This window comes from Dryas octopetala, chromosome 1, assembly GCF_963921425.1.
Source record: "Dryas octopetala chromosome 1, drDryOcto1.1, whole genome shotgun sequence".
NCBI lineage: Eukaryota > Viridiplantae > Streptophyta > Magnoliopsida > Rosales > Rosaceae > Dryas > Dryas octopetala.
The window spans coordinates 9,542,977-9,570,266 of record NC_141366.1 but is presented as its reverse complement, the minus strand read 5'-3'; the positions used below and the strand labels follow the sequence as shown (position 1 = coordinate 9,570,266).

At 36.5% G+C, this 27,290-nt stretch overlaps 2 protein-coding genes across 2 annotated transcripts; both read left to right on the top strand.

The window, feature by feature from the left end:
- The first annotated feature begins 591 nt into the window (after window positions 1-591).
- LOC147297534 (uncharacterized) lies at window positions 592-3,695 on the top strand. Its single transcript, XM_086241270.1, has 5 exons — window positions 592-1,663; window positions 1,781-1,838; window positions 1,968-2,051; window positions 2,166-2,301; window positions 2,794-3,695. Exons 1-5 carry the CDS (start codon window positions 967-969, stop codon window positions 3,082-3,084), a joined length of 1,266 nt encoding a protein of 421 aa, XP_086097396.1. The 5' UTR covers window positions 592-966; the 3' UTR covers window positions 3,085-3,695.
- Window positions 3,696-5,618: 1,923 nt separating this feature from the next.
- NUA (nuclear pore anchor) lies at window positions 5,619-26,205 on the top strand. Its single transcript, XM_086239541.1, has 48 exons — window positions 5,619-6,145; window positions 6,412-6,558; window positions 6,659-6,757; window positions 6,920-7,048; window positions 7,189-7,281; window positions 7,377-7,442; window positions 7,757-7,846; window positions 7,955-8,032; window positions 8,960-9,069; window positions 9,676-9,799; window positions 9,883-9,975; window positions 10,632-10,680; window positions 11,408-11,511; window positions 11,586-11,654; window positions 12,533-12,676; window positions 12,785-12,889; window positions 12,992-13,105; window positions 13,273-13,351; window positions 13,661-13,704; window positions 13,805-13,878; window positions 14,201-14,303; window positions 14,405-14,539; window positions 14,614-14,712; window positions 14,782-14,823; window positions 14,917-14,970; window positions 15,459-15,638; window positions 15,871-15,918; window positions 16,429-16,479; window positions 17,552-17,635; window positions 17,713-17,787; window positions 17,880-18,064; window positions 18,142-18,244; window positions 18,707-18,823; window positions 18,998-19,090; window positions 19,350-19,508; window positions 19,661-19,714; window positions 20,704-20,817; window positions 21,132-21,209; window positions 21,338-21,487; window positions 22,198-22,269; window positions 22,731-22,886; window positions 22,991-23,044; window positions 23,230-23,317; window positions 23,415-23,482; window positions 23,569-23,697; window positions 23,853-23,957; window positions 24,062-24,236; window positions 24,382-26,205. The coding sequence occupies exons 1-48, from the start codon at window positions 5,840-5,842 to the stop codon at window positions 25,701-25,703; spliced, it is 6,210 nt and encodes a 2,069-aa protein (XP_086095667.1). The 5' UTR covers window positions 5,619-5,839; the 3' UTR covers window positions 25,704-26,205.
- Window positions 26,206-27,290: the final 1,085 nt, after the last annotated feature.

The following is a 27,290-nucleotide window of genomic DNA, read 5'->3' as shown; positions in this document are numbered from 1 at the left end:
GTTGTAACTCTGCTTTAGGCATTTTCCTACATAAAAGAAACAGAAACACATTGTGGAATAACAAAAGGTTAAAAGAAACAAAATGGAGGCTGTAACCCATCTTGTGGAGAACAAATGCAACCCAGTTTATCTGGAAAGTATATGTGAGAAGCCTATTGACATAAAGTTACTAATTAATTAGAGAGTGTTACATATTTTAATTCAGAAAGGCCTTGTATGGACTTCTAATATCTTTTTATTGATTGTTTCAACAACTAAATCCTAATCAAAGTTCAACCTCAAAAGGTTCTTAGTTTGTGCCTCAAAAGGGCTCTTAGGTTTTGATTACTTATAAAATAATCTAGCTCCTACCTTACCTTGCCCTCACCAAAAAATTGAGAGAGATAGAGAGAGAGAGTGGGAGATTCCCTCCAGCTAAAAAGAGGGTATCAATAATTGGTCTTTTACTTGCCTTGTTACTTCCTTATCCACCACTCCAGCTTTATAAGTTCTGGAATATCAGAGGCATATATCCAAATATCTTCTGTAAAGTGGGAAGAGGGGGAAGTCCCAAGTGAAAAACATGGTGGCTTTCAGCACACTATCTCATAATCCCATCCAACAAATCCCCATTTTAATCTCCCTTGATTCTCTCCCTCTCTCTCTCGCTCCATTCAATAACAACATTAATCATTATAATAATAACAATAATTAGTAGGAAACAATCCCAAATGGCCAAGTTTGTATGCCAGACCCCAACCTCCCCATGTTACAACTTCCCCTTTAACCTGTCCCCACCTTCCCTCCTTTTATAAAACCCCCAACCCCTCTCTTTCCCTCTCCTTCACTTCCATACCACCTCCTTCATTGATCACTTCCATACACTCCTTTGAGCCATTTTTTGCTTCACACCTCCTAATCCATACCAAGTCACATTGAGAATTTGAGCTTCACTCAACATAACACACATACATAAAATAAGAAATTATGTGCAGCTCTAAGGCCAAGGTGACCATAGGAGTTGAAGTCACACCCATGGTTGCTAGAATCAATGGCAGACCAGTCCTTCAGCCTACTTGTAACCGAGTCCCCCGCCTAGACCGGCGTAATTCACTTAAGAAAATATCCCCACCTTCTCTGTCTCCACCACCACCTCCCCTGCCAACTTCTTCTGCTAGTACTAGTCCTAGAATTAGTTCTAAGCCTTCTTTGACCCCTCCAATTTCTCCAAAGTCAAAGTCTCCAAGGCCACCAGCAATAAAGAGAGGGAATGACCCCAATGGGCTGAACTCAAGTTCTGAGAAAGTTCTGACCCCAGGAGGCACCACAAGAGCCAAGATTTTGGAGAGGAAGAAGTCCAAGAGCTTTAAGCGTGGTGTTGGTGTTGACGGTGTTGCTGATCATCATTTTAGTACTGGTGGACTTTCTTCTTCTTCTTCTTCCATTGAGGCTTCTTTGAGTTATTCTTCTTCTTTGATCACTGAGGCACCAGGAAGCATTGCTGCTGTGAGGAGGGAGCAGATGGCGCTTCAACATGCACAGAGAAAGATGAGGATTGCCCATTATGGAAGATCAAAGTCTGCCAACTTTGAAAGGGTTGCTCCAAATGATGCTTCTAGTAATATTATGGAAGCCAAGGCAGCTGAAGAAGAGAAAAGGTGCAGCTTTATCACGGCTAATTCAGGTATGGCAATATAATATAAATGCTTCTTGTATATGGGACTCAATTTGTTATATCATTTTGAATTTGAAATGAGAAATGATGTTTCCTAATTGTTTCATTCTCTTATCTTATGCTCAGATCCCATCTATGTTGCTTACCATGATGAAGAATGGGGAGTTCCAGTTCATGATGACAAGTAAGACCAACTAAGCCTCTCTCTCTCTCTCTCTCACACACACACACACACACACACACACACACACACACACACATCTATATTATTCCTATATTTTTACTCATTTTCTTTCAATTATTCATATTGCAGGATGTTGTTTGAACTGCTTGTTTTAAGTGGAGCTCAAGTTGGCTCAGATTGGACTTCCATTTTAAAGAAACGTCAAGATTTCAGGTGTGTCTTTGTTTTCTAAACCCCCTTAGTTAAATACAATATTGTTGTGATGGTGTCTCTCATTAAACATATGGGATTAATGTTGATGAAAATTGCATGCTTCCCTCTCTGCAGGAATGCATTTTCAGAGTTTGATGCCGAAACTGTGGCCAATTTCACTGACAAGCAGATGGTGTCAATTAGTTCAGAATATGGAATTGAAATAAGCAGGGTCCGAGGAGTTGTGGACAACTCTAACAGAATTCTTGAGGTAACTAAGGATCAAAATCTGCAATTTGTTTTTGTTTTTGTCCTCTATCAATCTTTTCCATCTATTCAGACTATTCTGTCCCCTTCTTTTAAGGACCATTTCTGCTGATGCCTTCTTTTCATAGACTTGTTACTTAAAAGAAACATCTTAGTTTAAGAAAACCCATTAAAATAATGTTAAATGTTAATATTGACTTGAATCATTAACAGCTTAATCTATTATTCTTTTCTTCTTAGTTAGTGAAAATCCTGTCCACAAGTGAGCTCCAACTGTTCTGCATGATGCATGTCTGCAATATCTTTATTATATATGATATTGCATCACCACAAGAATTGTATATAGCCCTTATGATTTTAACACTTAGCCCCACTTGGCTGTTCATTAGATTAATGTAGGTCCAATTATACAGCATGATAGAGTTTAATAGTAGTATTTATGTATTATATTTATAATTTTATCCTAATGAGCACATTTTTGTACAATCAATTGCAGGTAAAGAAGGAATTTGGATCATTTGACAAATACATTTGGGGCTTTGTGAATCACAAGCCCATCTCCCCTCAATACAAAACAGGCTACAAAATCCCAGTCAAGACATCAAAATCAGAGAGCATAAGCAAAGACATGGTTAGGAGGGGCTTTAGGTTTGTGGGCCCAACAGTTGTTCATTCATTCATGCAAGCCTCAGGCCTCACAAATGACCATTTGATCACTTGCCACAGGCACCTCCAGTGCACCTTAATTGCAGCCTGCCGTCCTACATTGGAGGAACAAGCTCTATAGGATTATTGACATCAAAGGAAGAAAAACAATGGAAAAAATCAATGACCCAAAAATGTTTAAATTAAGCTCAATATATGCTAGAGAGTGAGTGCATATAGTTTGCTAACTAAATTAAAAAGAAAAACAATTCTGCTTTTGATGGTTTGTGTGTATAATATTAGATAGAGGAAAGGATTGTGAGTAGGTAGTGATATGCTGTGAGATTTTAATTAATGGGTTTGAAGTAGATAGATGGGATTGATAATTGCAGAGGAGAAAGGTTTGGGGTGGATATGAGATGGTGTTGTAGTGGAAGCTACCTCAAGGAGACAGACATCATGTGCATATGCATTTGGGAGGCAGGGCATGTGTGGATGTGTCAGTCTGCTTTTTATTCCATGTGACCTATCAAACTTTGCATTATTTGAATTCCTTTAACAGGCTGGTGTGGGATATTAGAAGAGGGAGTGTAGGACCCACTATCCCTTCCTCTCTTAATTTCTTTGTTAATTTGGGTTGTTATAACTACTGTATTTTCTCTAACCCTAGCTTTTGGCTTTGGGGAAATATTATACCCCATTGTATCTTGGATTTGATGTGAATTAATGATTGAGTGGTGTTTGATTCAATGTCATGTGCTTCTGTTCTGCTTGCTGCCTAATATATACCTTTTTATAATGTTAACCAAGTAAGATAAGTATCTTCTCCATGTGCCCACTTTCTTTCCCTTCTCTTTCTCACACACACACACACATATCAATTTCCAAAAAGGAGTGCTTGACATTTTGAAGGGCATTTTACACATTGCTTGGCTTGATGAAGAAGAGCTTTTCAAGTGCAATAATTGAGATGAGATAAGAAGTTGTGTGCTAAGACAAGCAGAGGGCCTCACATGAAATGATTTACAAGAGAATTAGAAATATGATGATGGGCATTCTGTCCCTCAATGAAATTTCTCTAGAGCCATAGGTTTCGTACTTGGTGAGAAAGCTGTATAAAATGTTCAAGTAATGAAAGGATGGGAGGTGGATAAGAGGAAAAGCAAGCAATGAAGTAGAAATGATGGGATTTGTAAGCAATGGTGAAGGAGTTTGCCATCAATGCAGAATTTCAACTTTGATTCGTACTATTGCTTGTTTCATAAGCACGGCTTATGCAACTTGCATAATCCAAGCTGAGTTACCTTTGTTTCTAAGACTTCAACAAAATGCAACTTTTTTTCTTTTCTTTTTTTGGTCAAGAAAAGTTTCATTAAAGACAAACAGAGAACAGCATAAATGTGATAAACTGCCTATACATATTTGAGTCTTGATCACTTAGTCACCAATCATCAACCATAGAAATTTATGATTACAAGCGTTGTATCGAAATTCAATAACTAATATTTAAAGTTAATTCAAATCTTAATAAGGTATTTTATTTTTCGGAATAAAGATCAACCATTAGGTTCTGTTCTAATGGTTGATGAGCATGAATTTTCATGGTTGTTAACGGTGATTGAGAGATAGAGAACTAATTAGCTTCATATGCGTGGGGTTGGTTTAAGCAAAATAAATTTGTATCCTCTACTAATCCTTTTGTATATGTCAGGCTTGTGTAGTTGTGTGTTACTAACCATGGAACTTTGTATATCGGAATGATCATATTGGGCTTAAACTTTATCTTGGGCCGACCCATTATCCCGCATTTCAATCTTTTCTTTTTGGTATCAGATGATAGTCGCTTTCCCAGCTTCCTCTCTTTCTGTGCAGCAATGCAAGAATGGTCGAGCAAGTACCTATGGTGGAGCTTGTTCTCACTCCCTTACTCTTTAAAGTAAGCAAGTAAACTATCTTACATTCTTACCGGGAGGTCAATCTTCTCTTATGGCCTTCACCTCCCGCCCGGTCTGTTATTCCCATGATAGCATGCAAGCATTTTAGGAAGAGTAAACTTATGCTCAAATCCAACCCCAAATTTGAATTTGTTTAGATGAATTAGAGAAAGTTTAGAATTTGAATCTCAACCAAATAAACTTACATTTAATTTGATTTGATTTGAGTTTAATTTGACCCACCCACCACTTTTTTTCACAAAAAATTATTATGTATAGCCGAAATATCGACAAGTAGTGTAATTAATTTACATAATATGATATAATATGAGTAAAAGTTATTACATACGAAATTACCAACCACTTCATATAATATATTACTGCTATACATAATAAATTTTTTTCTCACCCACCCCATGGGCCCCACCACACTCACTTATGGTCTTGTCCCCTCTTTCTCTCTTCTTTTTTTTTTTCTTTAAAGTTAAAATGTTGGAAAATGCTAGCTATATTATTTTCCAACCTTCTCTCTTATTATTTTTATTTGACCGTTTATTTTTTAGATTATTGTAAATATTATGTATGCAAAAAATCAAATAAATGAGAAGAGTAACAAAAGCAAATTGGAAGTATTTTATTTTTTTTGTGAAAAATTGGGGTGTCTTTGGAAGTTGGAGCAATGGAGCGTTAATAATAATAAGCCCATGTCGTTCGAATTAAGATCGCAGTCCAGGTCCAGGTCCAATAAAAGAAAGAAAGCCGGGCCTGGAATCTGAACCGCCGCATATAGTTTTCCCGGTAGCAGTGTGGGTGTGTCCTACGCGCACGAGGCCACTGCTCTTCCCTTCAAATTCATGCCCTCATTTTCCCTCTCTCCCATTCCACATTTCTCTCCATTTTTCTATCAACTCTGAGCGATCATCGTTCCAAAATTAGGGCACAGCTGATAGATTCCCCAAAACGATGCCGCTCTTCGTCTCCGACGAAGACTTCTCTCGCCACGGAAACGACGCCCTCTGGGTCGCGGACAAGGCCGACGCTTACATTCGAGACCTCTACAAGGAGCTAGAGACCGTCAAGGCCCAAAACGACGCCGCTTCCATCACTGCCGAGCAGACCTGCTCCCTCCTCGAGCAGAAGTACCTCTCCCTCTCCGATGAATTCTCCAAGCTCGAGTCCCAATACGCACAGCTTCAGTCCTCCCTCGACCACCGCCTCTCTGAGCTCGCCGAAGTCCAGTCCCAAAAGCACCAGCTCCATATACAATCCGTACGCTTAATTATTGCTTGCAATTCCTCTTTTATTGTATAGCTTTCTGTTTCAGGGTTTCGACAATCAAATGCTTGCATTGAACTTCCCATAATTCGAGTGGAGAATGAAATACCTGTATACAATCTGCATGTGTTTCTATATAACCAAATGTTCATGGACTCTGTTTTTATATACTATTCACAATTCTGCATGTTATTCTTGAGAATAATTTTGATTTTGGTATTGGTTTGGGTTGTTATGCGTTGTTGTGATGGTGTGTGTAGATTGGGAAGGATGGGGAGATAGAGAGGTTGAAGACGGAGGTGTCAGAGCTGCACAAGTCGAAGAGGCAGTTGATCGAGTTGGTGGAGCAAAAAGATTTGGAGATTAGTGAAAAGAATGCCACCATCAAGTCTTATCTTGACAAGATTGTAAGCTTAGTTGCATTTTGTCCCATTAGAATTTCCAAAGTGACGCACTATCTGCCATACATTTAGTGACATTTTCACCTCTTCTTTGATGATTTTGAAGGTCCACTCGTCTGAGAATGCTGCGCAAAGGGAGGCCCGTTTGAGTGAAGCCGAGGCAGAGTTAGCACGCACCCAGGCTTCATGTACTCGTCTTTCACAGGTCAACTCAATGCCGTTTTCTTTTTTATTTATTTTTCCTTTTTCAAATTCATTTTTAGTTATGGTATGACTAAATGTTGCATCAAATGTGTAGTTTACTCGCTTCCCTCAATATATTTTGGAGCATCACTGTTTTTAGCATGTCAAATTTGGTAATATGCAGGAGAAAGAGCTTATTGAAAGGCATAACGTCTGGCTTAATGATGAGTTAACAGCCAAAGTTGACAGTCTCATTGAGCTGCGTAGAAGGCATGCTGATGTTGAGGCAGATTTGTCTTCTAAGCTTGCAGATGTAAGTGTGTTTTGCAAGTCTCTTTATAAGGTCATATGTACATCCTTTTTAATTGTTATATTAAAAAGGATACCCATGAATATATATACACAATTTATTTATTGCTTTTTGAATGCTTAATCTATTATTAACATTTTCAGGTTGAGAGAAAATTCAATGAATGTTCTAGCTCTTTAAAATGGAACAAGGAAAGAGTGAGGGAACTAGAAGCAAAGCTAACATCCTTGCAGGAGGTGGGATACATTTCATTTTGCATTCTAAAACTTGTTTTCCATGGCTCATTACTTATATATCAGCTGGCTCATTCATACTTATTTAATACTTGTAGGAACTATGCTCATCTAAAGATGCTGCTGCAGCCAATGAAGAGCGATTAAGTGCTGAACTGTCAACAGTGAGTTCCTTGGAATGTCTATTCATATTAATATATATTATTTATTTTATTGTAGCCATGTTTATTGGAGTTGATATGAATTGAATTTTTAATGTTATTGGAATAGAGTCCTATAAAAAATATAATTGGAATAGAGTCCTGTACAAAAAATATTATTGGAATAGAGTTGTATACTAGAATATTAGTGATTTTCTTTTTTGTTAAGGTTGTTCTCTATTTTATCTGAGGGATGAGAAGATTAGTTTTTTGAAAATGATTGCCATTCGTGATTACTTATCTCTTTCCATTAATGTGAAGGTTTGCTGTTTTTTCAGTTAAATAGGCTTGTTGAACTATATAAAGAACGTTCTGAGGAATGGTCCAAAAAGGCGGGAGAGCTTGAGGGTGTGATCAAAGCTCTGGAGGTGAAAATTTGGGGCAATTTTAATTTTCTTCTTTTGTGTGTATTTTTTTTTTTTTATAAATTTTTTTGTGAGTTTCTGTATTGTTTGTTTATGTGTGCTATTATGCAGACACATTTGAGTCAAGTTGAAAATGATTACAAAGAGAGACTTGAAAAGGAAGAGTCTGCAAGAAATCAATTCGAAAAGGTAGCTCTGTTTCTTTCCCCTTCTCATTAGTGTAAGACATTAATCTTTTAATTTTCGTGACCGTAGCTATTTTTTTTTTGTGTGATGATATGATTGGAATTACATAATATTTTATTCTTATCAAAAAAGGAAAGTACGTAATATTTTACTCTGATCTTTTATTTTAAAGACTATAATTCATTATTTCTTTTGGAGATGAAATAATGATGGGTAATTATTATTATTTTGATAAAGTTGAAAATTTAAGAACAAGTCATTAACAGAAACTTTGGTTATGGTGTCAGCTGCTCTCTTTGGGTTTGGCTACTAGTTGCAACTACTTGGGCTCAATTCATCATTTGACATCAGCATTCCATTCCAAAGAGATAGGCATAAAAGATTAAATGAAAAAGTTTTTTTTTTTTGTGTGCATATTTGAATAATCTTTGGCTTAGAGTTTATTGCTGTATTAGTTGATGTCCTTTTTTCTCGTTAAGTTTCTTGTTTACAATTCTTGTTATTTGCTTTCTTTATAATGTTCCCTTGACGGTTACCTGTGATAATTTTTGCTGTTTATGTTGGTATGGCTTTGTGTGTGTTGTTTGGCGATGAGAATTGCTGCTGGCATTGCGACTGTTGCAGCTGTCCAACGTGGAACGTGTGTGCCATGCAAGTGGGAGTAGTTTTCCATGCGTGGAAATCATGCTTGCATGATGCATTCAGTGTGGATGGGCAAGTGGTGCGATTGTCCATGTCGTGCGAATGCTGTTATAATCCCTCTTTTGATGATTTGTGGATTATCTGTTTTTTCTTTACATCTAATGCAATTTTGCAGCCAAAAATAATGTTTGAGTTTCTCTATTGCATTCTTTATCTTGTTTTAATATTCTTTTATAAAGGCAACACTGACTTTTGTTCCCTTTTTTTTCCTGGTTGTGATGACTATAGGAGGCTGCAGATCTGAAAGCAAAACTTGAGAAGTGCGAAGCAGAAATTGAAACTAGCAGGAAAGCAAATGAGCTGAATCTTCTTCCACTCAGTAGTTTTAGTACGGAAATGTATGTTCTACTTTATTTTTTTGAAGGCATTTTTGGTAGGGGCTCTTATTATGATGCTGTTTGGTTGACTTAACAAATAGGTTTTCAACATTATTGTGTTTGGTTATTCATCTAGATATGCAAATTCTTATTCTTATATTGTCAGGATCATTGCTCCTTTCTTGCGTGGTATACAATGACATCACACACATTATTTTTATGGGAAAGACTTGAATAAAGTTTTTTAGGTTAGGTTTACTGGAGTTTTTTTTTTTTTTTTTTTTTTTAAGTAGATAAAATAGCAAAAGTTTTCTTATTAAATAAATCTTGCTTAGTAGATGAAATTTTCAAAAGTTTGACTTGCAACTTATTTTCACCGAACTTTATGAATGATTTAAAACCTTTTCAAGATTCTGTAAGAAGTGGAACATGATATTTTGTGAAGGTTTAAAGCTTGTTATGCTCCTATGTATATATATATATATATTTATTGTTTTTGGAAAATATATTAGGCTTTTATAATTTGGAAATCATTTTATTGAAATGAAATGGTCTCTCTTGCCAGCTTAAAATACTAGTGTTGATATGTTGGTTGATAGGTCATTTGAGTGGATTTTTATGTTGCAGGTGGGTGAAGAATCCATTTGAATCTACTGACATGACTGAGGTTGATCGTGCGGTTGTCCCAAAGATTCCTGTTGGTGTTTCAGGAACAGCATTAGCAGCTTCTCTTCTTCGTGATGGTTGGAGTGTGAGTAGTTGTTTTCCTATATTGTGACTTGTGAGTCATAATTTGCCATCAATTCAATTTACAATTTGTAATTTCTTTTTTAGCTTGCAAAAATGTATGCGAAGTACCAAGAGGCTGTTGATGCCTTGCGCCATGAGCAGTTGGGAAGGAAGGAATCTGAGGCAATCTTGCAACGGGTAAGATCTACATTGTCCTTATTTTTATAAGTTTACCCTTTGGGAAAAGATGTTAATCATTAGAGTGCCTGCGTCTTTGAAGACATTATTATTATTATTATTATATATATATATATATATAAAGGATTTTCACTCATTTGAATGGGTTACTCATATGTACAATGTAATTACCATTGTTACGATAAAGCGTAAGGAAAATAGATTTGTCATAAATCTATGTTGTTGAGTATCAAAAGTTGAATTTGAGGGACATCAAATAGTAGCATTCTTACAATCCATCATTTTACAACTGAAAGAAGTTCAAAGCTTTATAGGTGTGCTTAAGAGATTTGGAATCCATGGCCAAGGTTAAAATAGTTTTTTTTCTCCTCTTGTTTGTGGAGATAGTTATAATCAGGTAGTTATATTTCCTCATGGTATACTCTTGACAAATCAAATGATGACGTTTGTACTTGCATGGATACCTTTTTTTCCTTTTAAAATCATTTCACTAATTTTTGAGCCCAACTTTTGATGTCTTAGGCCGAGTTACCACCAACTATTGACCACAATTGATATATAACCCATTGTAGAATGTCATCAAATATTAGCTATTTATTTATTTATTTATTGTTGGTGAGGCAAAAGGCTTAGTGGAGATTTTATCATGTTTCCAGGTTTTATATGAACTGGAGGAGAAAGCAGAGGTCATCTTGGACGAAAGAGGTAATATTGGAAGCAATCATGCTTTTGTTATTGATATTCTTGATCCTCCCTAGTGGATTTGGATGACTTGAACGAATATGTGCTTGTGTGTTTCCTGTTATACTTGCTCTGCATCAGTGATTGAGACAGTATATTCTATTATTTGACCTTTTGTATCTGTTTGTGAAGTTTAATACATGCTAAGTTGAGGACTTAAGATGTTAATGATGTCTTATGGGGATCAAAATAAATCGTAGAAGCATTTACAAGGTATCTGAAAATCAGGAATTCCACTGAATTACAAAGAGTCCAACCAGTTTGCCTTGGTGAATGCTATAGTACTAAAAAGCTGGAAAAAAGAAAACATATTTGTCTCCCTACGTATGTTTTGTAAATCTCAATTATGATGCTATTTTCTGTTGTAAGATGACACCTTTCACTGCCGTCTAGCTCCTTGATAGTAAGGGCAATATCAAAAGACTAGGACTTCTGGGTTAAAATTTGGACACTTCATCTGGTTGTTTCTGGAAATTATTTGCAATTCACTGGTTGACGTTCCTTGTATTCCACTATCCATTTTGGTCGTATAAGTCATTCATTTTAGACTTATTACAAAAAAAAGATATTTTATTTTGGACCTGGGTACATTTTCATTTTCAACAAGAGTTTGGTGATTGTAGTCAGGTTGAATGTGTTTCTTGCATATATTCTATTTGTTGCACTACTATCATTGTTGACATCTATGCAGTGGAGCATGAGAGAATGGTTGAGGCATATTCTATGATCAACCAAAATTTGCAGAACTCAATTTCTGAACAGGCAAACTTGGAGAAAACCATCCAGGGGTTAAAGGTTTATGACATTTTCAAAAATTTTATTGATACTGCCTTTTGTCTATCATATGTGCTTATGCATTTGGTTTTCAGGCTGACATGAGGAGGCATGAGCGTGACTACATGTTCGCTCAAAAAGAGATTGCTGATCTCCAGAGAGAGGTAATAGAAAAGTGCAAACTAATGCTTAGATGTGTGCATAGTTTGATTGGGTTGTCTTGTCAAGATATATAAAGGAAATCCATTTCTCTTTAATATCTTAATATATTTCATATTTATAGAACACTTTAAATTTTGTTAATCAATAATTTTGTAGTGTTCTATAATCATCGTTACTGTTCAAGTTTCGCTGCCACCTCCAATATTACTGCGACAGCTGCTATTGTTATCAGGTTTCATTACAAATTTATTCTGTTAGGAAAATTTTCATCTCCACCTCCATGCTCATGCCCATGTTCTTCATCTCCATGATTGAATGCTGCTGTTCTAGATTTTTGTCTCACAATAGATACCAGAAAATCGTTAAGTCATTGCTCTCCAAACGTATGATTCCTGACAAATTACCGTTGCCTGTAATGGCACCTCCCAAAATGAGCCTGATAGTACCTAGGAAATGCCAGACAAACGGAAGATAAAGCTTTTTAATTACAAAGCTGGACGTTGTTTAAGTAGTTAATACTCCTGATTGAGCCTTTATACATGGGATCTTCTAAAAAATACATAATTTTCAGTTTTTTAATGAGCTATATTCCAAACAAAACATTTTACCTTATGTGGAATATGCCCACCCCAAATTTCCTTTCCTTTAATGAAGTTTTTCATTTTGGCCTACACAAAAGAATGATTTTACATTGAAGTTCTCCCCTCTTGCAATCTCTAATACACTACACTAAAGACTTGAACATCCAAAATTCTATCACTAATAAAATTAATGCTGTACAAGGTTTATTAGTCATGTCAACATGAGTTTAAAATGTATCTATCTTTTTGTTTTTTTCTTCCATTATTTAATATATCATGTTGTGATGGGTCATATGTAGGTGACAGTCCTTCTGAAGGAATGCCGGGATATACAGCTTCGTGGCACATCTTATGGTCATGATAGTCTTGACAACGGTACTACTGTTTCTGCTGTTGAGATGAATGCTGAATCTGATGCTGAAAAAGTCATATCTGAACATCTTGTAAGCTTGTTGATTATTTTTCCTTCTGACTCTTTTAAATTCTGCTATTTATTTTTTGTGCATGGATGGATGATTCATCCTCTTTTTTGGATATAAAAATGCAAACAGTTGACCTTCAAGGACATAAATGGATTAGTTGAGCAGAATGCCCAGCTCAGGAGCCTTGTTCGCAATCTTTCTGACCAGCTTGAAAATAGGGAAGTGGAGTTCAAGGTTGGTGTGGAAATTTCCAAGTCTGTCATTGTGGAGCTTGTTTGTTTAGCTAGTACTACTTTTGCTTGTGAAAACTATTTGATAAGTACTATGGAACTGCAGGAAAAGTTTGAAATGGAGCTCAAGAAACATACTGATGAAGCTGCTTCTAGAGTTGCTGCAGTGTTACAAAGAGCTGAAGAGCAAGGGCGCATGATTGAATCCCTTCACACCTCTGTAAGCCCTACTTTAGCTTTCTGATGAGCGAGGTTGTGTGTTGTTCTTGTTATTTTCTTTTTAGTATTATATTTCTCTTTATTATTTTTTTCTAATGGAAACGGTTCTCCTGAAGAAATAATTGCTCTGACTTTTTATTTTGTCTTCCCAATTTCTACCTTACCTAGGTTGCAATGTACAAAAGGTTATATGAAGAGGAGCATAAACTTCATTTGTCCAGTCCCCAGTTAATAGAGGCTGCCCCAGGTCACTCTCTCTCTCTCTCTCTCTCTCTCTCTCTCTCTCTCTCAAGTGATTGCTGAAAGTAGCCTATTTACCTATTTTGAAGTTTCCTGGGATTTTGAGTTTATTTGAGGTTTCATTTTTTTTGGTTATTAATGTTGGTGGATGTGGTTTAATATTCTTCAAAATGACTAATTTTCTGGAGCATTCATTTGCAATGAGATCCCCTTTTCAGAATTGTTTTATTATGAATAACACATTGAGGTTTTCTTGACCTCTTCTGTTTCTATTTTTCTCCTTCTGTGGTACAATTTTTATATTGTTTATTTGCAGAAGAAAGAAGAACTAGCTTCAAGCTTCTTCTTGAGGGTTCTCAGGTGTGGGGAACATTTGACATTATCTAAGGAATCAGCATGTTTGACATTGTTGTTACTTTGTACTACTATAAAGTATGATACAACTTATGAAATAATGTAGGAAGCTACCCGAAAGGCCCAAGACCAGGCTGTAGAGCGAGTGAAATGTCTGGAGGAAGATCTAGCGAAGACCAGGTAAACAGTCATATAAATATTTGTAAACTGTCCTTCCTCGGATAATGTTATTGTGGCAATGGGCATATTGTCTTGTGTTAAATGATTTATATTCTGTAATTTCTTTCCATACATGCTTGTCTCTTGATATCTTACCTTGACTTTTGACCTCTTGTCCAATTTTTGTGGAAATCATTATTTTCATAATCTTGCCGCCTATTATTTTTCTGACTCGTTATAATAGCCTACCCAAAGGTTTTTGCAATTCAGTTTTCTCTTTTGCTTTAAGTTCTGTGAACATCATACAATTAGTTATTTGATAATATTGGTGTTTTATGGTCAGGAGCGAGATCATATCATTGCGGTCAGAGCGTGATAAGTTGGCTTTGGAAGCAAATTTTGCTCGAGAGAGACTAGAGAGCTTTATGAAAGAATTTGAGCATCAGGTGATCTTTTTATTGGAATGTTTTTTCAAACCTCTCTTTATGAATGATGTTTGTCTTAGTGTTGATTTCTCTTTTCTTGCTTGTAATGCATAAAACATCAGAGAAATGAAACAAATGGTGTATTAGCAAGGAACGTTGAGTTCTCTCAGTTAATAGTTGACTACCAGCGGAAGCTTCGTGAAGGTTCTGAATCTGTGCAAACTGCTGAGGAGCGTTGTAGGAAGTTGACTATGGAGGTGACATTGTTATCCTAACTTACGAAGCATGGTTGCATTTGACAGCACTCACTTTATATCTTGTTTCAATCCAGGTGTCTGTTTTGAAGCATGAAAAGGAAATGCTGGATCATGCTGAGAAGAGAGCTTGTCATGAAGTTCGTAGTTTGTCGGAGAGGGTCCATAGACTGCAGGTTGGGATTTTTGTAATTTTTAATATTATTTTATTAATGTTGTGCATGTTCTGAAATTGTTCCTTGCAGGCTAGTTTGGACACTATTCAGAGTGCCGAGCAAGTTCGTGAGGTAGCTCATCTCACTTATGTTCTTTTTTTTAATCACACGTACATTCTTAATGTGATATTTCTGTATCTGATTTCATATCTTCATGCACTACAGGAGGCAAGAGCTACTGAGAGGAGAAAACAAGAAGAGTATACAAAACAGATAGAGGTATGTATTCTTAATGATTTTGTTTGGTTGCATGTTTAACTCCATATATTGTATATGTGATATGTCAGTTCAGAATCCTAGTGGCACCAGATTTTTGTTCTTCCTGGTTGATCTTTGTAATGGTGTTGTTAACTAAGGTCTATGTTTCTTTTGCTCTGACTTGTTAAGTTATTCTTTTCTTGCAACGGGGTGAAATACAACTATGATTACTGGTTTGTTCTGATTGGACTTGCTCAAATTGAAACCATATTTTGGATGATGTTGCACTCTGGTATGATTAGGTGGTTATGACTCTCACATTCTGTTTACTGTGAAGTTGTGGTAGAAAATTATCTTTTGGATCTTTATTTTTTGCCCTCTTTTAATTTGGCTGCTGATTTTTGAATGCCGACACTGTTGAATTGCATGATTATATTCTGGAATTATTTGTTTATAATATTGAGATTATAATGGTGTAAATATCTCCGTAATTATGATTCCATTTTCAGAGGGAGTGGGCTGATGCTAAGAAAGATCTGCAAGAAGAGCGTAACAATACCCGTACTCTCACACTTGACCGTGAGCAGAGCATAAAAAATGCCATGAGACAAGTTGAAGAAATGGGAAAAGAGTTAGCTAATGCATTGCATGCTGTTGCATCTGCTGAGACTAGAGCAGCTGTAGCTGAGGTCCTTTCTTATTTGTTTCTTATTTCTGTTGGGAGATATATGTATATATATATATATATTTTTTTGCATTTAAACAAAATTAAATTATATATATGCACACAAACACACAAGTATGCTCTGTATGTTTGTAGTTTCACTTTTTTAATTGGCTCAAACAGTAATGCTTGTGAATTATTTTTGCTTAGACATCATAAATATTTACTCTTGATTACATTTTTTGTTGATAACACAGGCCAAACTGACTGATCTGGAGAAAAAAATAAAATCCTCAGATGACAAGGTATATTTTCTAATAGATGGTGTTCTTCACGTGTTAAGGCATTTATGATGAAATATGTCATATCCTTAACACTTCTTTTGTGTTGGGTATCTGAATGTAGAAATGCTTTCAATCGATTTGTACTCTGTTGAAAGTTATGTTGCCATTTTTTATATTTAGTATTTTTTGATGTGCAGAGTTTCATTATCTTTCTTGATATTTATACGTTAGGTCAAAAACTGTTTCTAAAAACTGTGTTAAAAATATCTGTGTTTAGAATGGTTTGAATTGGACACCACATTTATTAGTTGTAGGTGGAAATATGTATGTTATTTAGAATAATGCATAATTTCAGTTACGTAATTACATTTCATACTTAGTCATTATTAGTGTAGACAGTCCAGTGTCATTATTGTTGTTTAAGTGAATGTAGTTGAAGCTGATAATGATAAAACAATGCCCTGATTGGTGTGTACTCTAGTAATTTTGATACACTTTCCCCACTGCATATTCTTTTTTCTATTGATGCAGGTTGTTGAGATTGGTGGTGGGAATGGATCTCCCTCTTTGACGGGTGATGAGGTCTGTTTTTTTTTTTTTTTTTTTTTTAAATTTACCTGTCTATTTCTTAGTCGACTGTTGCTTAGTTTTGTTTATTCACCTGCCTATTGCTTCGTTGACTTATGCTTGGCAGGCTGTGTGCATGTTCTATTATGCAGCTGCTTTTTTCTTTAATTACCAATATAGATATTTCCACAAACTTCCATAAACCCAGACTATCCATATTGCTGTTGATACCTACATTCTCCTCTTGTGGATATCCGTCTGTCATTGACATCTCGGTGATATGTCATCGTGCTGTTGGTCCTTGTGGAAATCTGAGCCAAAAAGCCAAAAAAGCCTCATTTCCTTTTGATTGTGCCGAAGTACTCACCAAAATTTTTGTAAATCTGACTGAAATTTCTGGGTATTTTGGGATTTGTTTAGCTTGACATAGTTTCTCTTTCAAGCTCCTTGCCTCACTAGCAAGCACAATAGGTTTTAAGGTCTTGGTGTTGATGTCCTTGTTGAGCTTGTGATGTGGCTTCTCAGTTATCAAAGGTACATTTGCGTGGTGGTGACACAATTTCTATAACTGAGAAGGTTTTTTTTTTTTTTTGGGGGGGGGGGGGGGGGGGGGGGAAGTACCGTGTGTCATGTTCTCACTTTGCAAGGCAGTTTAGGTTTAATAAATTTTCAATAACAGATTTAATGGGTTCAAATAGATGTACAGCCCAAACTAGATATGTGTTAGTTGTAATAATTGGAGTCAAGGTTTGGCATCTTCTTGAATATTTTGTTGTGATATTTTCTGTGTTTGCGATAAGTATAAGTTGAGCTTTCTCTTTTGTGCTTTGGGTCTCTATCTCCCTCTCCCTCCATCCATATCTACTGGAATGTTGGTGAGCAAATTTTTTAGGTCAAGAGTGGGTTTTTGTTACGTTAGGATGTCATTTTTTCAAGATAGTTTATCTTCCAAATATCAAAACGCACTGTTATGGTTTAATGCTATTTGATTGACTGCATTTATTGTCTATTTTTGGTTCTAATGCAACTTCTTTGTGTTGAAAATGAGTCAGTTATGTCTGACATTACTTGGTTGAATTTTATGTAGGCTGTGGTGGCATTGCGTGCTGCAAAGGAAGAGGTTGAGAAATTGAAAGAGGAAGTGCAAGCTAATAAGGATCACATGCTACAGGTTCTTACTATTCCTTGATGTGCTTAATCTTTTAAAGCCTACCATAACTTATGATGTATGTCCATTTTAATTGGCAGTATAAGAGCATAGCTCAGGTAAATGAAGATGCTTTGAAACAGATGGAACTTGCACATGAAAACTTCAAGATGGAGGTACTTCTGCGTTACTTGACCTATTGGCTTGTTTGAATTTCATGTCACTGTCACTTGATTTAACCTGCATTATGTTTTCATTTGATTTACAGGCTGAGAAACTGAAGAAATCGCTGGAAGTTGAACTTGTTTCTCTTAGAGAGAGGGTCTCTGAACTTGAAAATGATTATAGTTTGAAGTCTCAAGAAGTTGCTTCCGCAGCTTCAGGGAAGGAAGAAGCTCTTTCTTCTGCTTTAGCAGAAATTACAAGTCTAAAGGAAGAAACCTCAGCTAAAACGTGGGTTTCTCATAATTTTTATTATGCCCGTGAAATTGATTATCCCATTTGGTCTCTCATCTACAGTTTTCTTGTAGTTCCCAAATTGTGGCACTGGAGGTTCAGATTTCTGCTTTGAAAGAAGATTTGGAGAAAGAACATCAGCGGTGGCGTTCTGCTCAAGCTAATTATGAAAGACAGGTTAATTGGCAAATAAATGTGTATTTTCCATATAAATCTGGGTTGAATGGTTTGTTGCTGTTTTAGTTGTTTCATGGACGTCTTGTCCGTGTTGTTTGTAGCTCCTTTTTCTTACTTATAAATTTGTGTTTCTTATAAAGAAAATTGGAAAAATGTTTTCATATACTTATCTACACTGGAATTATGGATGGTCAATGGTTCAACTGGTCCAATGCGGCTGTCCGGTCCAGGTGTAAAAATGTTGGGTTTGTTATGGCAGCAGGTTTTTTGGCTTGCATTGCATGTCAAGGATTGAAATCCAATTAGCTATATAGTAGTTGTGAAGATCTAAGTTAATGAGCAATTTCTTTTATGCACTGTTTCAGTAGCTGTTGGGAACTTGAGAGCGATTTTACATATATGCTCACCCTCATATTTATCATATCTATTTGTGGCTAATACGTGATTCTTAATCTTCGTCAGGTTATCCTCCAGTCAGAGACAATACAGGAGTTAACTAAAACATCACAAGCTTTGGCTATGCTCCAGGAGGAAGCATCTGAGTTGCGTAAATTGGCTGATGCACTTAAAAGTGAAAATGTAACTTTACTCTCTTGTGTGACTTGTAGTTTTCTGTAAATTTTGTTTGTTTGTTCCATAAACTTGGTGCATATTCTTTGCTGTTGCTTTTGTTATACTTGATATTTGTTTTTAATGGACGTAACCGAATTCCATATCCAATGTTGAGACAATTACTTTACCTGGACTTTGCAGAATGAACTGAAGTCTAAATGGGAAGTGGAGAAGGCAATGTTAGAGGAATCAAAAAATGTTTCTGAGAAGAAGTACAATGAAATCAACGAACAGGTCAATGCAGGACATAGTTATCTGCTATTATCATGATTTGTAGCCTGTCCAGTTTTTCTGTCAGTTTTTATGTCAGTATCTTTAATTTCGAGTAAATTATTGTTAATCTGTATGAAACATGGGTATGGTCTTGTGTGAAGCTAGGTAAATATGATGAAATTCTATTACTACATTTTGCATTTGGCACATTTGATTAATATTTTGTGCCATAATTTTTCTTATGGTTCCTTGTCTTCTCAAGCTCCACCTATGTTTGCAGAACAAAATTTTGCACAGTCAACTTGAGGCTTTGCACATTCAATTGGCTGAGAGAGATCGTGGTTCATTTGGAACAACTTCTGTAAGCACTGGTGCAGATATTTCCGTGGATGCTGGTTTACAAAACGTGATAGGTTATCTCCGACGAACAAAAGAAATTGTAAGTTAAATTTCCCTCCATTATTGCGCTCCCTCTCTCTCTCTTTCTCTCTTCCTCACATACACACAGACATACACCTTGATACACTATTCACACGTGTATAGACCTGCATTTAATATCATCTGACCTTATTAATGTTTTCAACTTAACAGGCAGAGACAGAGATTTCTTTATTGAAACAAGAAAAACTTCGATTGCAATCACAGGTCAGTTTGTAGTCTTTTCTTGTATGCACCACTTGTTCTTATTTATTACATAAGTAAAATGAGGTTGTGTTAGGCCTTTAGATATTACTATAAGTCTATAATATGAATTTTTCTTCTTATCATGTTATCCAACTATTCTTGTTTTCTTGATGTTGTATATTCATCTTACATTATCTAGTATGATTTTCCAACAAGTTTCAATTTTCTAAGGCCTAAGTAATTGGATTTTAGTAATCCTAGACTCACCAAATTTGTCTTACCAGAAGTAGTATCTTACTTGTTAGAAAGAAATGAGATCCGGAGTGGGCCAAATTTGAATTAATGTAAAACTACCACATCATTTGGTGAATAAAATTTGGGTAACAAATTTGGTGCTGTAGCAGTACCCATTGGATTTTCGTAACTTTGTTGCTGCATCAAGAGATGCATTTGTTTTTTGTTCTAAGTTTGGGGCAGGCTCTTCATGGTCCTTGTATTTAACCTCCTTTTTTTTTTTTTTTTCCCCCAGGGTATGTTTGGTTCATTGCCTTTTGGTTTGTTATTTTAGCACTAGGAGTTTTATTTGGGACAGGATGAGAGTGTTTGCCTCTCTTTGGGCTTCCTTGTCAAAATCTTTCAAGAACGTTCCTTTTAGTGTAATTCTTCTTGATTTGGGGAGGGGGGGTTGTTTTGAGTCCCTTTTGGGTATTTTTTTTTCCCTAATAAATTTGTGTTTCTTAAAAAACAAATGAATTTTTTTCATTGGACTGAGACAATTTACCTATTAATTATCTGTGGCTCACTTCTGTATAATTCTTGGCTAAACTGAGAGTCGTAATTAAATCATACAAAATATTGGCATGTGTGTGCTTCTGATGTGTTTTATTTCCAGTTTTATCATGACTATCTTTCCTAGTGATTGCTGAATTTCTTATATGTTGGGTTATAATGGTTACTTCATTATTGGCTGTCCTTGGATGAATTCATGTACTCAAACTTTTTGCTTATAGCTTGAGAGTGCCCTCAAGGCTTCAGAAACAGCACAATCATCACTTCACGCTGAGCGTGCAAATTCAAGATCATTGTTGTTCACAGAAGATGAAATAAAATCCCTACAACTACAGGTTAGTTTCATTTGCTCTGGTAGTACTTGTATATTCTCAAACCCCAGATGTAATGTTGTGCTTCTTAGCTTCTATTCCTTTACCTCTTTCCATTTGCTCCGGTAGTACTGTTTCTACTCAATATAGTGCTTCTTCTTAAACCCCAGATGTAAGTTTATGATGTAATATCATATGAGTGTGTTACCTTTGTTTATTTGACCCTTATATTTCTATTATTATCCATGTTTCTGTGGACTGTTGTATAAATTGCCTACCTCTCCACCCACCCACCCACCATTCTAACTGTAAGCTGTCATGGTAAAATATTTTTTCAGGTTAGAGAAATGAACTTACTTCGCGAAAGCAATATCCAACTCAGAGAAGAAAACAAGCACAATTTTGAAGAATGCCTGGTATTTCAAATTTTTTACAAAGAAAATCCTTATTTGAGGAATCCCTCGGTTTAGATAATTGTTTTCTTCCATATAAATATTGCTCACTAATGGTTCTTACTCAATATTAAATTTTATTTTGATTATAGAAATTGCGTGAAATATCCCATAAAGCTAATGCTGAGATTGAGAACTTAGAGAGGCTTTTAAGGGAGAGACAGAATGAGGTGGAAGCCTGTAAGAAAGAAATTGAAATGCAAAAGATGGAGAAAGATCACTTGGAAAAGAGGGTTTGTGAGGTATTGATCTTGGAAATGCTCTCTCTTTCTCTCTCTCTCTCTCTCTCTTTCTTGCATAAATACATACGGTCTAGTCCATCTTGGGGCATTGTCATGTCAATATTGATAGGGATTATTATTATCTTTGTATCAAACCATTTGTCCTAACAATTAAAACCATCCAAAATATTGATGAATATATATGTATATATTTCTCTTGGTAATTTTTGAACCTAAATTTTACTACATCCCTGTCCCATCCCTTACTGCCTGAATCAAAGCCTAGATGGCATCAAATTTTTAGTATACAAACAAGGTTTAAAACTTATAGTTCGGTCCATTTTTTCCCTCTCATTTGATGCATTTCCTCCAATATAATGGGAACTTTTTTCGCTTTACTTAGCAATTTGATGCATTTCCTAGGATTTTGGCTATACCTTAAATCTTTTTCTTGCCTAATCCAACCTAATTTAATCACGGAAATGCATTTTAATTCTTTCAAGAAGACCAATACAGATCATGCGATGACTGCCGGGTATCAACGACGTTAATCTGTGTATTCCTTTTACCAGACAGAGACACTCATGTGGACCTTGATATCACTTGAAAAAAATGTAGAGATGTGCCCCTTTTATTTTGTGTAGTGCCTGTTATGGATTTTCCATGTGCATACATGCATGCACATAATAAACAAATATCTTCTATATTCTAATGAACTCTCTTTCTTGAAGTTACTCGAGAGGTATAGAAATATCGATGTAGTGGATTACAATCACATGAAGGATACGATTCAACAGATGCAGGTAGGCTGAATATCACTGCCAGAATATAAATTGCTTTAAGTTTACATTGCAGCTAGTAGTAATTAAAAAATCTTATCATTTTCTCCCAGTAATTGAGATACAGTGTTATAGTACTCTAGTTAAAACCTTTATCATTGATATGTGTGCGTCCAAGCCAGTCCACATTAAAAAGATGTTGAAAGGGATTGCAAATGATGTGAAAATATGTGTAATGTCCTAATGTTTTGTTTGTGATTATTTTGTTGTATGTGAAAAATCATTATGTATTTCCTTTTATGTTTTTGTGTGATTATTTATATGTTAAAAATGTGAGCAGGCTACAAATAATGGTGATCTTATATCGTTTTGTATCTTAATTTCAATTCCCATCCAGATTTTTTATGTGATGTCTTGTACTTTCTTTTCATCATTGTGGTTATTGTTTGTCTTTATTTATTTACTTCTTTTCTTGTCTCTGCCAGGAAAAATTGAAGGACAAGGATTCTCATATAGAAGAAGTCAAGAAACTTCTTTCTGAAAAGCTGGAGACTCTATCGCATCTGGAGCAAGATCTTTCAAACTGCAGATTGGAACTGACTGAGAGGGAGAAGAGGATAAGTGACACTTTGCAAGTTGAGGTACACCATAAATTCTTTACTTTAAAATCAGATGTGGCGAAGAGGTTGCCTTAGATTTATTATATCCTACTGATGTATATCCTTCTCTTGGTTTCCACACACAGGCAAGTCTAAAAGCTGATGTCGAGAAGCAAAAGAAGATGACCCTTCAGTTCAAGGTTTCTAAAATTCTCATATATCCTTTATTAGAAAGAAACAAATTATTACCTAATATTGATAGTAATTCGTATGCGTTATTTATTATCCTCATGACTAAGGTCGTTCCTATAGATTTATGCTTTTAAGGTCAAAATTTTTTTATGTTTGTTGAATTGGTTTGTTGCCATTGTTTCTCCTTCCACAGAGGAGGCTTGAGGCATTCTCAAAGGAAAAGGAGGAACTGAGCAAGCAGAATCAAGCTCTTTCTAGGCAGTTGGAGGAAGTCAAACAAGGTAGTGAAAATGATCCACTAGTCTTTGTCCGTTGATTTGTAAAATATGTATTGTAATCCAGTCATTTTCTTTTTTGTAATCCTACTGTGCATTACAGGGAAACGGTCTTCAGGGGATACTGCCGTGGAGCAGGCCATGAAGGAAGAGAAAGACCACAAGATTCAGGTTGATCTAACGGTCCATTTTATTTTTCTGTATTGTTCCCTTTGGCCTCTTTGGCACATTTTGACTTCTCCACCATACTTGCCCAGCTTCTGGAAAAGCATATGGAAAGGCAGAGAGAGGAGCTGAAAAAGGAAAAGGATGAAAATCGAACAGAAAAAGCTAGGCGCCTGAAGACTGAGAAGGCAGTAATGGATTCTTATAGTAATGTTGAGCAGGTTTTCTACGTATCCATAATTTTTTGAATGCAACATACTCATTTACCCTAGTGTTTACATCTGAACCTGTGATGGATATATTCTTGGTAGTTTAATTCTGAAGTGAATGTGTTTTCTTGTGAAGTGATGCATGTGATATTTTTTACCTACCTTAGGATAAAGCAAAGTTCATGAGTGAACTGGAGAAGCATAAGCAGGCTCTAAGGCAGCTTTCAGATGAACTTGAAAAGCTGAAGCATGCAAAAGATAGTCTCCCAGAGGTAAGATTGTTATTTATGTAACTGGTCTCTGTTCGTTATCTTAAAATACCAAGTACTTTGCTTAGCACATGGATCTGAATATATCATATAATATACTTTCTCAGGGTACATCAGTCGTTCAACTTCTTTCTGGAACCGTACTGGATGGTCTTGCTGCTGCCTATGGCCTGGCTGTTGAAAATTTTGAAAAGGCAGCACATTCAGTTTCTAGTGAGCTTTTAGCTCATGGTGTTCCTGCAGACACTCCTGTTGCAGATGCGTCACTAGCTGCTACTTCTGGTACTTTTCTGCACTTGAGAAACACTTCTTTTTAATGATCATTGCTTTAGTTTCTTTGTTTCTTCCCCTTTGTTTTTCGTATTGCCTTTACTTGGTGCTATTCCTTTATTCATGTGTGAGTTGTTACTCTTTGTGGGTTATGCAGGTCCTGCTCAAACACCCAGTCCTGCAACAAGTTTGGCATCCAAAGCAACTGAAGAAAATGAAAGGAGAATCACTTTCCCCAAAAGCAATGTTGAAACTCGTAAAACAGCGAGGAAGTTGGTTCGGCCCCGTTTTGTAAGACCTGAAGAACCACAAGGTGATATAGAGATGTCCGAGATGGAAGGGACTCACAATGGGGGCAAGCATGTACCTTCCAATGAAACAGAAGTTCAAGGCAATGTTTCTTCAGCACAACCACTGCTTCGAAAACGTCATGCTTCTTCATCTTCTTTTGAGTCTCATGACGAATCAATTAACCAAGGGGAAACTGGTCTTGGTGCGGCAGCACCTGTGCCAAAGAAGTCCAAAGGTTCAGATTCTCCACAAGGGGGTGAAGGGCAACCATCTGCTATGTTGGAAACTCTTGGCAGTGTTCCAGCCACAGATGATGCTTTTGATGTGGCTGATTTGCCACAAGGTTCGAATGAGGAAGCTGTTGTTGACACTGAGAAAGATGAAATTGAGACTACTGGGGAGAAGGTTGAAGACCCAAATGAACGACAATTCGATGGTTCAAGTCACGTTGAATCACAACATGACAAGCATAGTGGTTTAGAAGAGAATGTGGATGGATCAGGTGGAAAAGATATGGTGCCTGATGATGGAGCTAAGGATCAGGTTGAGCCGGAGAACCGACAGTCCAGTGAATTTGGAGGAGACAGAGAAGAGGGAGAGCTAGTACCTGATGTGTCTGACCTTGAAGGTGGTGATACAATGGGCAGTCCTGAAATAGGGGAAGGTCAACCTGAGCCTGTTGCAACTCCAGTGGCTTCGCCAACTAGGGTTGATGAAGCTCTCGCTTCTGCTTCTGTTGTGGATATTGGTGAGGTGAATTCTCCAGAAGTTGTAAATGATGAGAAAATTGATGAAGTTGATGTAACTGAAGAAACTGCCGATGGGTCTGATAAATCTAATGATGGTAATGACCAAACTGCGATGGAGACTGACCAGGCTGCTGAAGCTGCCTCATTAATTACTGAGAGTACGTCGACAAGCACTACTACAGAAGTTGGTGTTTCTAAACGAGCTAGTCCCAGTGTTGCTGCAGAAGCAGAAGAGGTGAAACAGGTTTCTCCTGTGACTAATACATCAACTACCACCATAAATTTATCAGAACGAGCTAGGCAGAGAGCCATGCTAAGACAGGCTGGACAGGCTGGAGTTGTTTCTCCACCAACTAGAGGTCGTGGGAGAGCACCACGTGGACGCAGTGTGCGTGGACGTGGACGTGGACGTGGGCAAGCATCTGGTGATCAAGGTTAAGACAAAATCACAAAAGATCAGCTGCACCAGTTGTGCACTTTGCCCCCCTCGGTCTTTTAAATGAGCTTTAGGGCTCGGCTTTTTTTAATTTTTTTTAAACCTTTAGCGTTAAATGTGGCGTCACAGTTTATGATGTCCTCGAAAGATTTAGGCGTTTTGAGGCAGGGGGGGAGTTGGGGAACATAGAAAGGACTAAAAGGGGCCATGGCCCCTGCAAACTTTTGAAGAAAAAAAAAAAAATCAATTTACGTTTGTATATGCCCATTGTGTCGAGCATGTGTCACTTGTAAAAACATGTTGTCTCACATCATCACAAAAAGGAAATTGTTTTCTCTAAAAATAGGTTAAAAATTTTTTTTGAGTTGGGACTCAATCGCAAACATTCAACTAACTACATGAATTGTAATATGAGAAAGAAAGTTTTAAAGAAACTGATGCAGAAAATTGTAAATAAATATCTCCATACTTTGATGTATTCTTTGATGTGTTCGCTGTTTGAGACAGATCTAAAATGGGCCTTCTATGATGTTGATTAAAGTAGTACCATACCTTTTCTTCTTGCTATTGTTCTTCACCATCACTTTAGAGAGAGCCATTTCTTTTACAGTGCAGGTTATGCGATTAACGAGTGAGAGAATGGTGTTATTGTTGGCGATGCCTACCAAGTGATCGTGGTGGAAACTTAGTCACTGGGATTTATCTTAAGTTTGTGCCATGAGGAAATTGGATTTATTTTAGAAAGTTGCTATTTGCACATCCTTAAATTTCTTTTTGCACACACTTTTCTCCTACACATCCCTTACTAGTTTTTCGAACATAAAATTTCTTTTTGACACACCCCTGTTATGACCAAAATACCCAAATCTCACTAATATGTTTAAATTTCTCCTTACACACCCTCTAAATCCAAACATTACATACCCCCACAAACACATCTACACTACACACCTTCCCTACCCCACCCCACCCCATCTCACCTCACAACCAACCAACCAACCACATTGCACACACCCAACTTCACACCCCACCGGTTCTTAAACCCACCATTGCCGACACTCACCACTGGCTTCATCACCGCAGTCATCGCCGTCGTTAGTGCCGTTGTGAACTCCAGTAGTGGCTCATCCAATTTCTGCCACCCCTATCCCCACCACAGCCACTAGAAGTGAGTTTTCCCATAACCTAAATTTCTCTTGTTTATTTAAATGTAAATCTAATACTTTTTTATCTAATTTCAATTAGTTAATCCATCCCAAATACCATTTTCGTCTGTTTGAGATGATTTGTAGTGAGGACTTTTGAGGTTTTTTTTTTTTTTTTTTTTTTTTTTTCTGATTTCGCAGCTCGTTCGGCATTGGTTTGCCGAACGAATTAAAAATTTTGGATTTTACTATTTTGGTTCGACAGATCACTATCGAACAATTCATATTGGTTCGACAGCCATCTGCCGAACAGTTGCTACTTGGTTCGACAACCAACTGCCGAACAATGAACAATGGTTCGGTGGTTACCTGCCGAACCACCTGTGTTGAATTTTTTTTTTTTTAAACCTTTTGAAAAATCTCATATTTGCTAAAACAATTTTCA

Excerpts from the sequence above, each read along its gene's own strand:
- LOC147297534 (XM_086241270.1), top strand. The coding sequence starts at position 967 with ATGTGCAGCTCTAAGGCCAAGGTGACCATAGGAGTTGAAGTCACACCC. Across the intron at positions 2,052-2,165 it reads AAGAAACGTCAAGATTTCAG|GAATGCATTTTCAGAGTTTG; the intron begins GTGTGTCTTTGT and ends CCCTCTCTGCAG. Across the intron at positions 2,302-2,793 it reads ACTCTAACAGAATTCTTGAG|GTAAAGAAGGAATTTGGATC; the intron begins GTAACTAAGGAT and ends AATCAATTGCAG.
- NUA (XM_086239541.1), top strand. The coding sequence starts at position 5,840 with ATGCCGCTCTTCGTCTCCGACGAAGACTTCTCTCGCCACGGAAACGAC. Across the intron at positions 13,705-13,804 it reads TTCTTCTTGAGGGTTCTCAG|GAAGCTACCCGAAAGGCCCA; the intron begins GTGTGGGGAACA and ends GAAATAATGTAG. Across the intron at positions 15,639-15,870 it reads CTAGAGCAGCTGTAGCTGAG|GCCAAACTGACTGATCTGGA; the intron begins GTCCTTTCTTAT and ends TTGATAACACAG.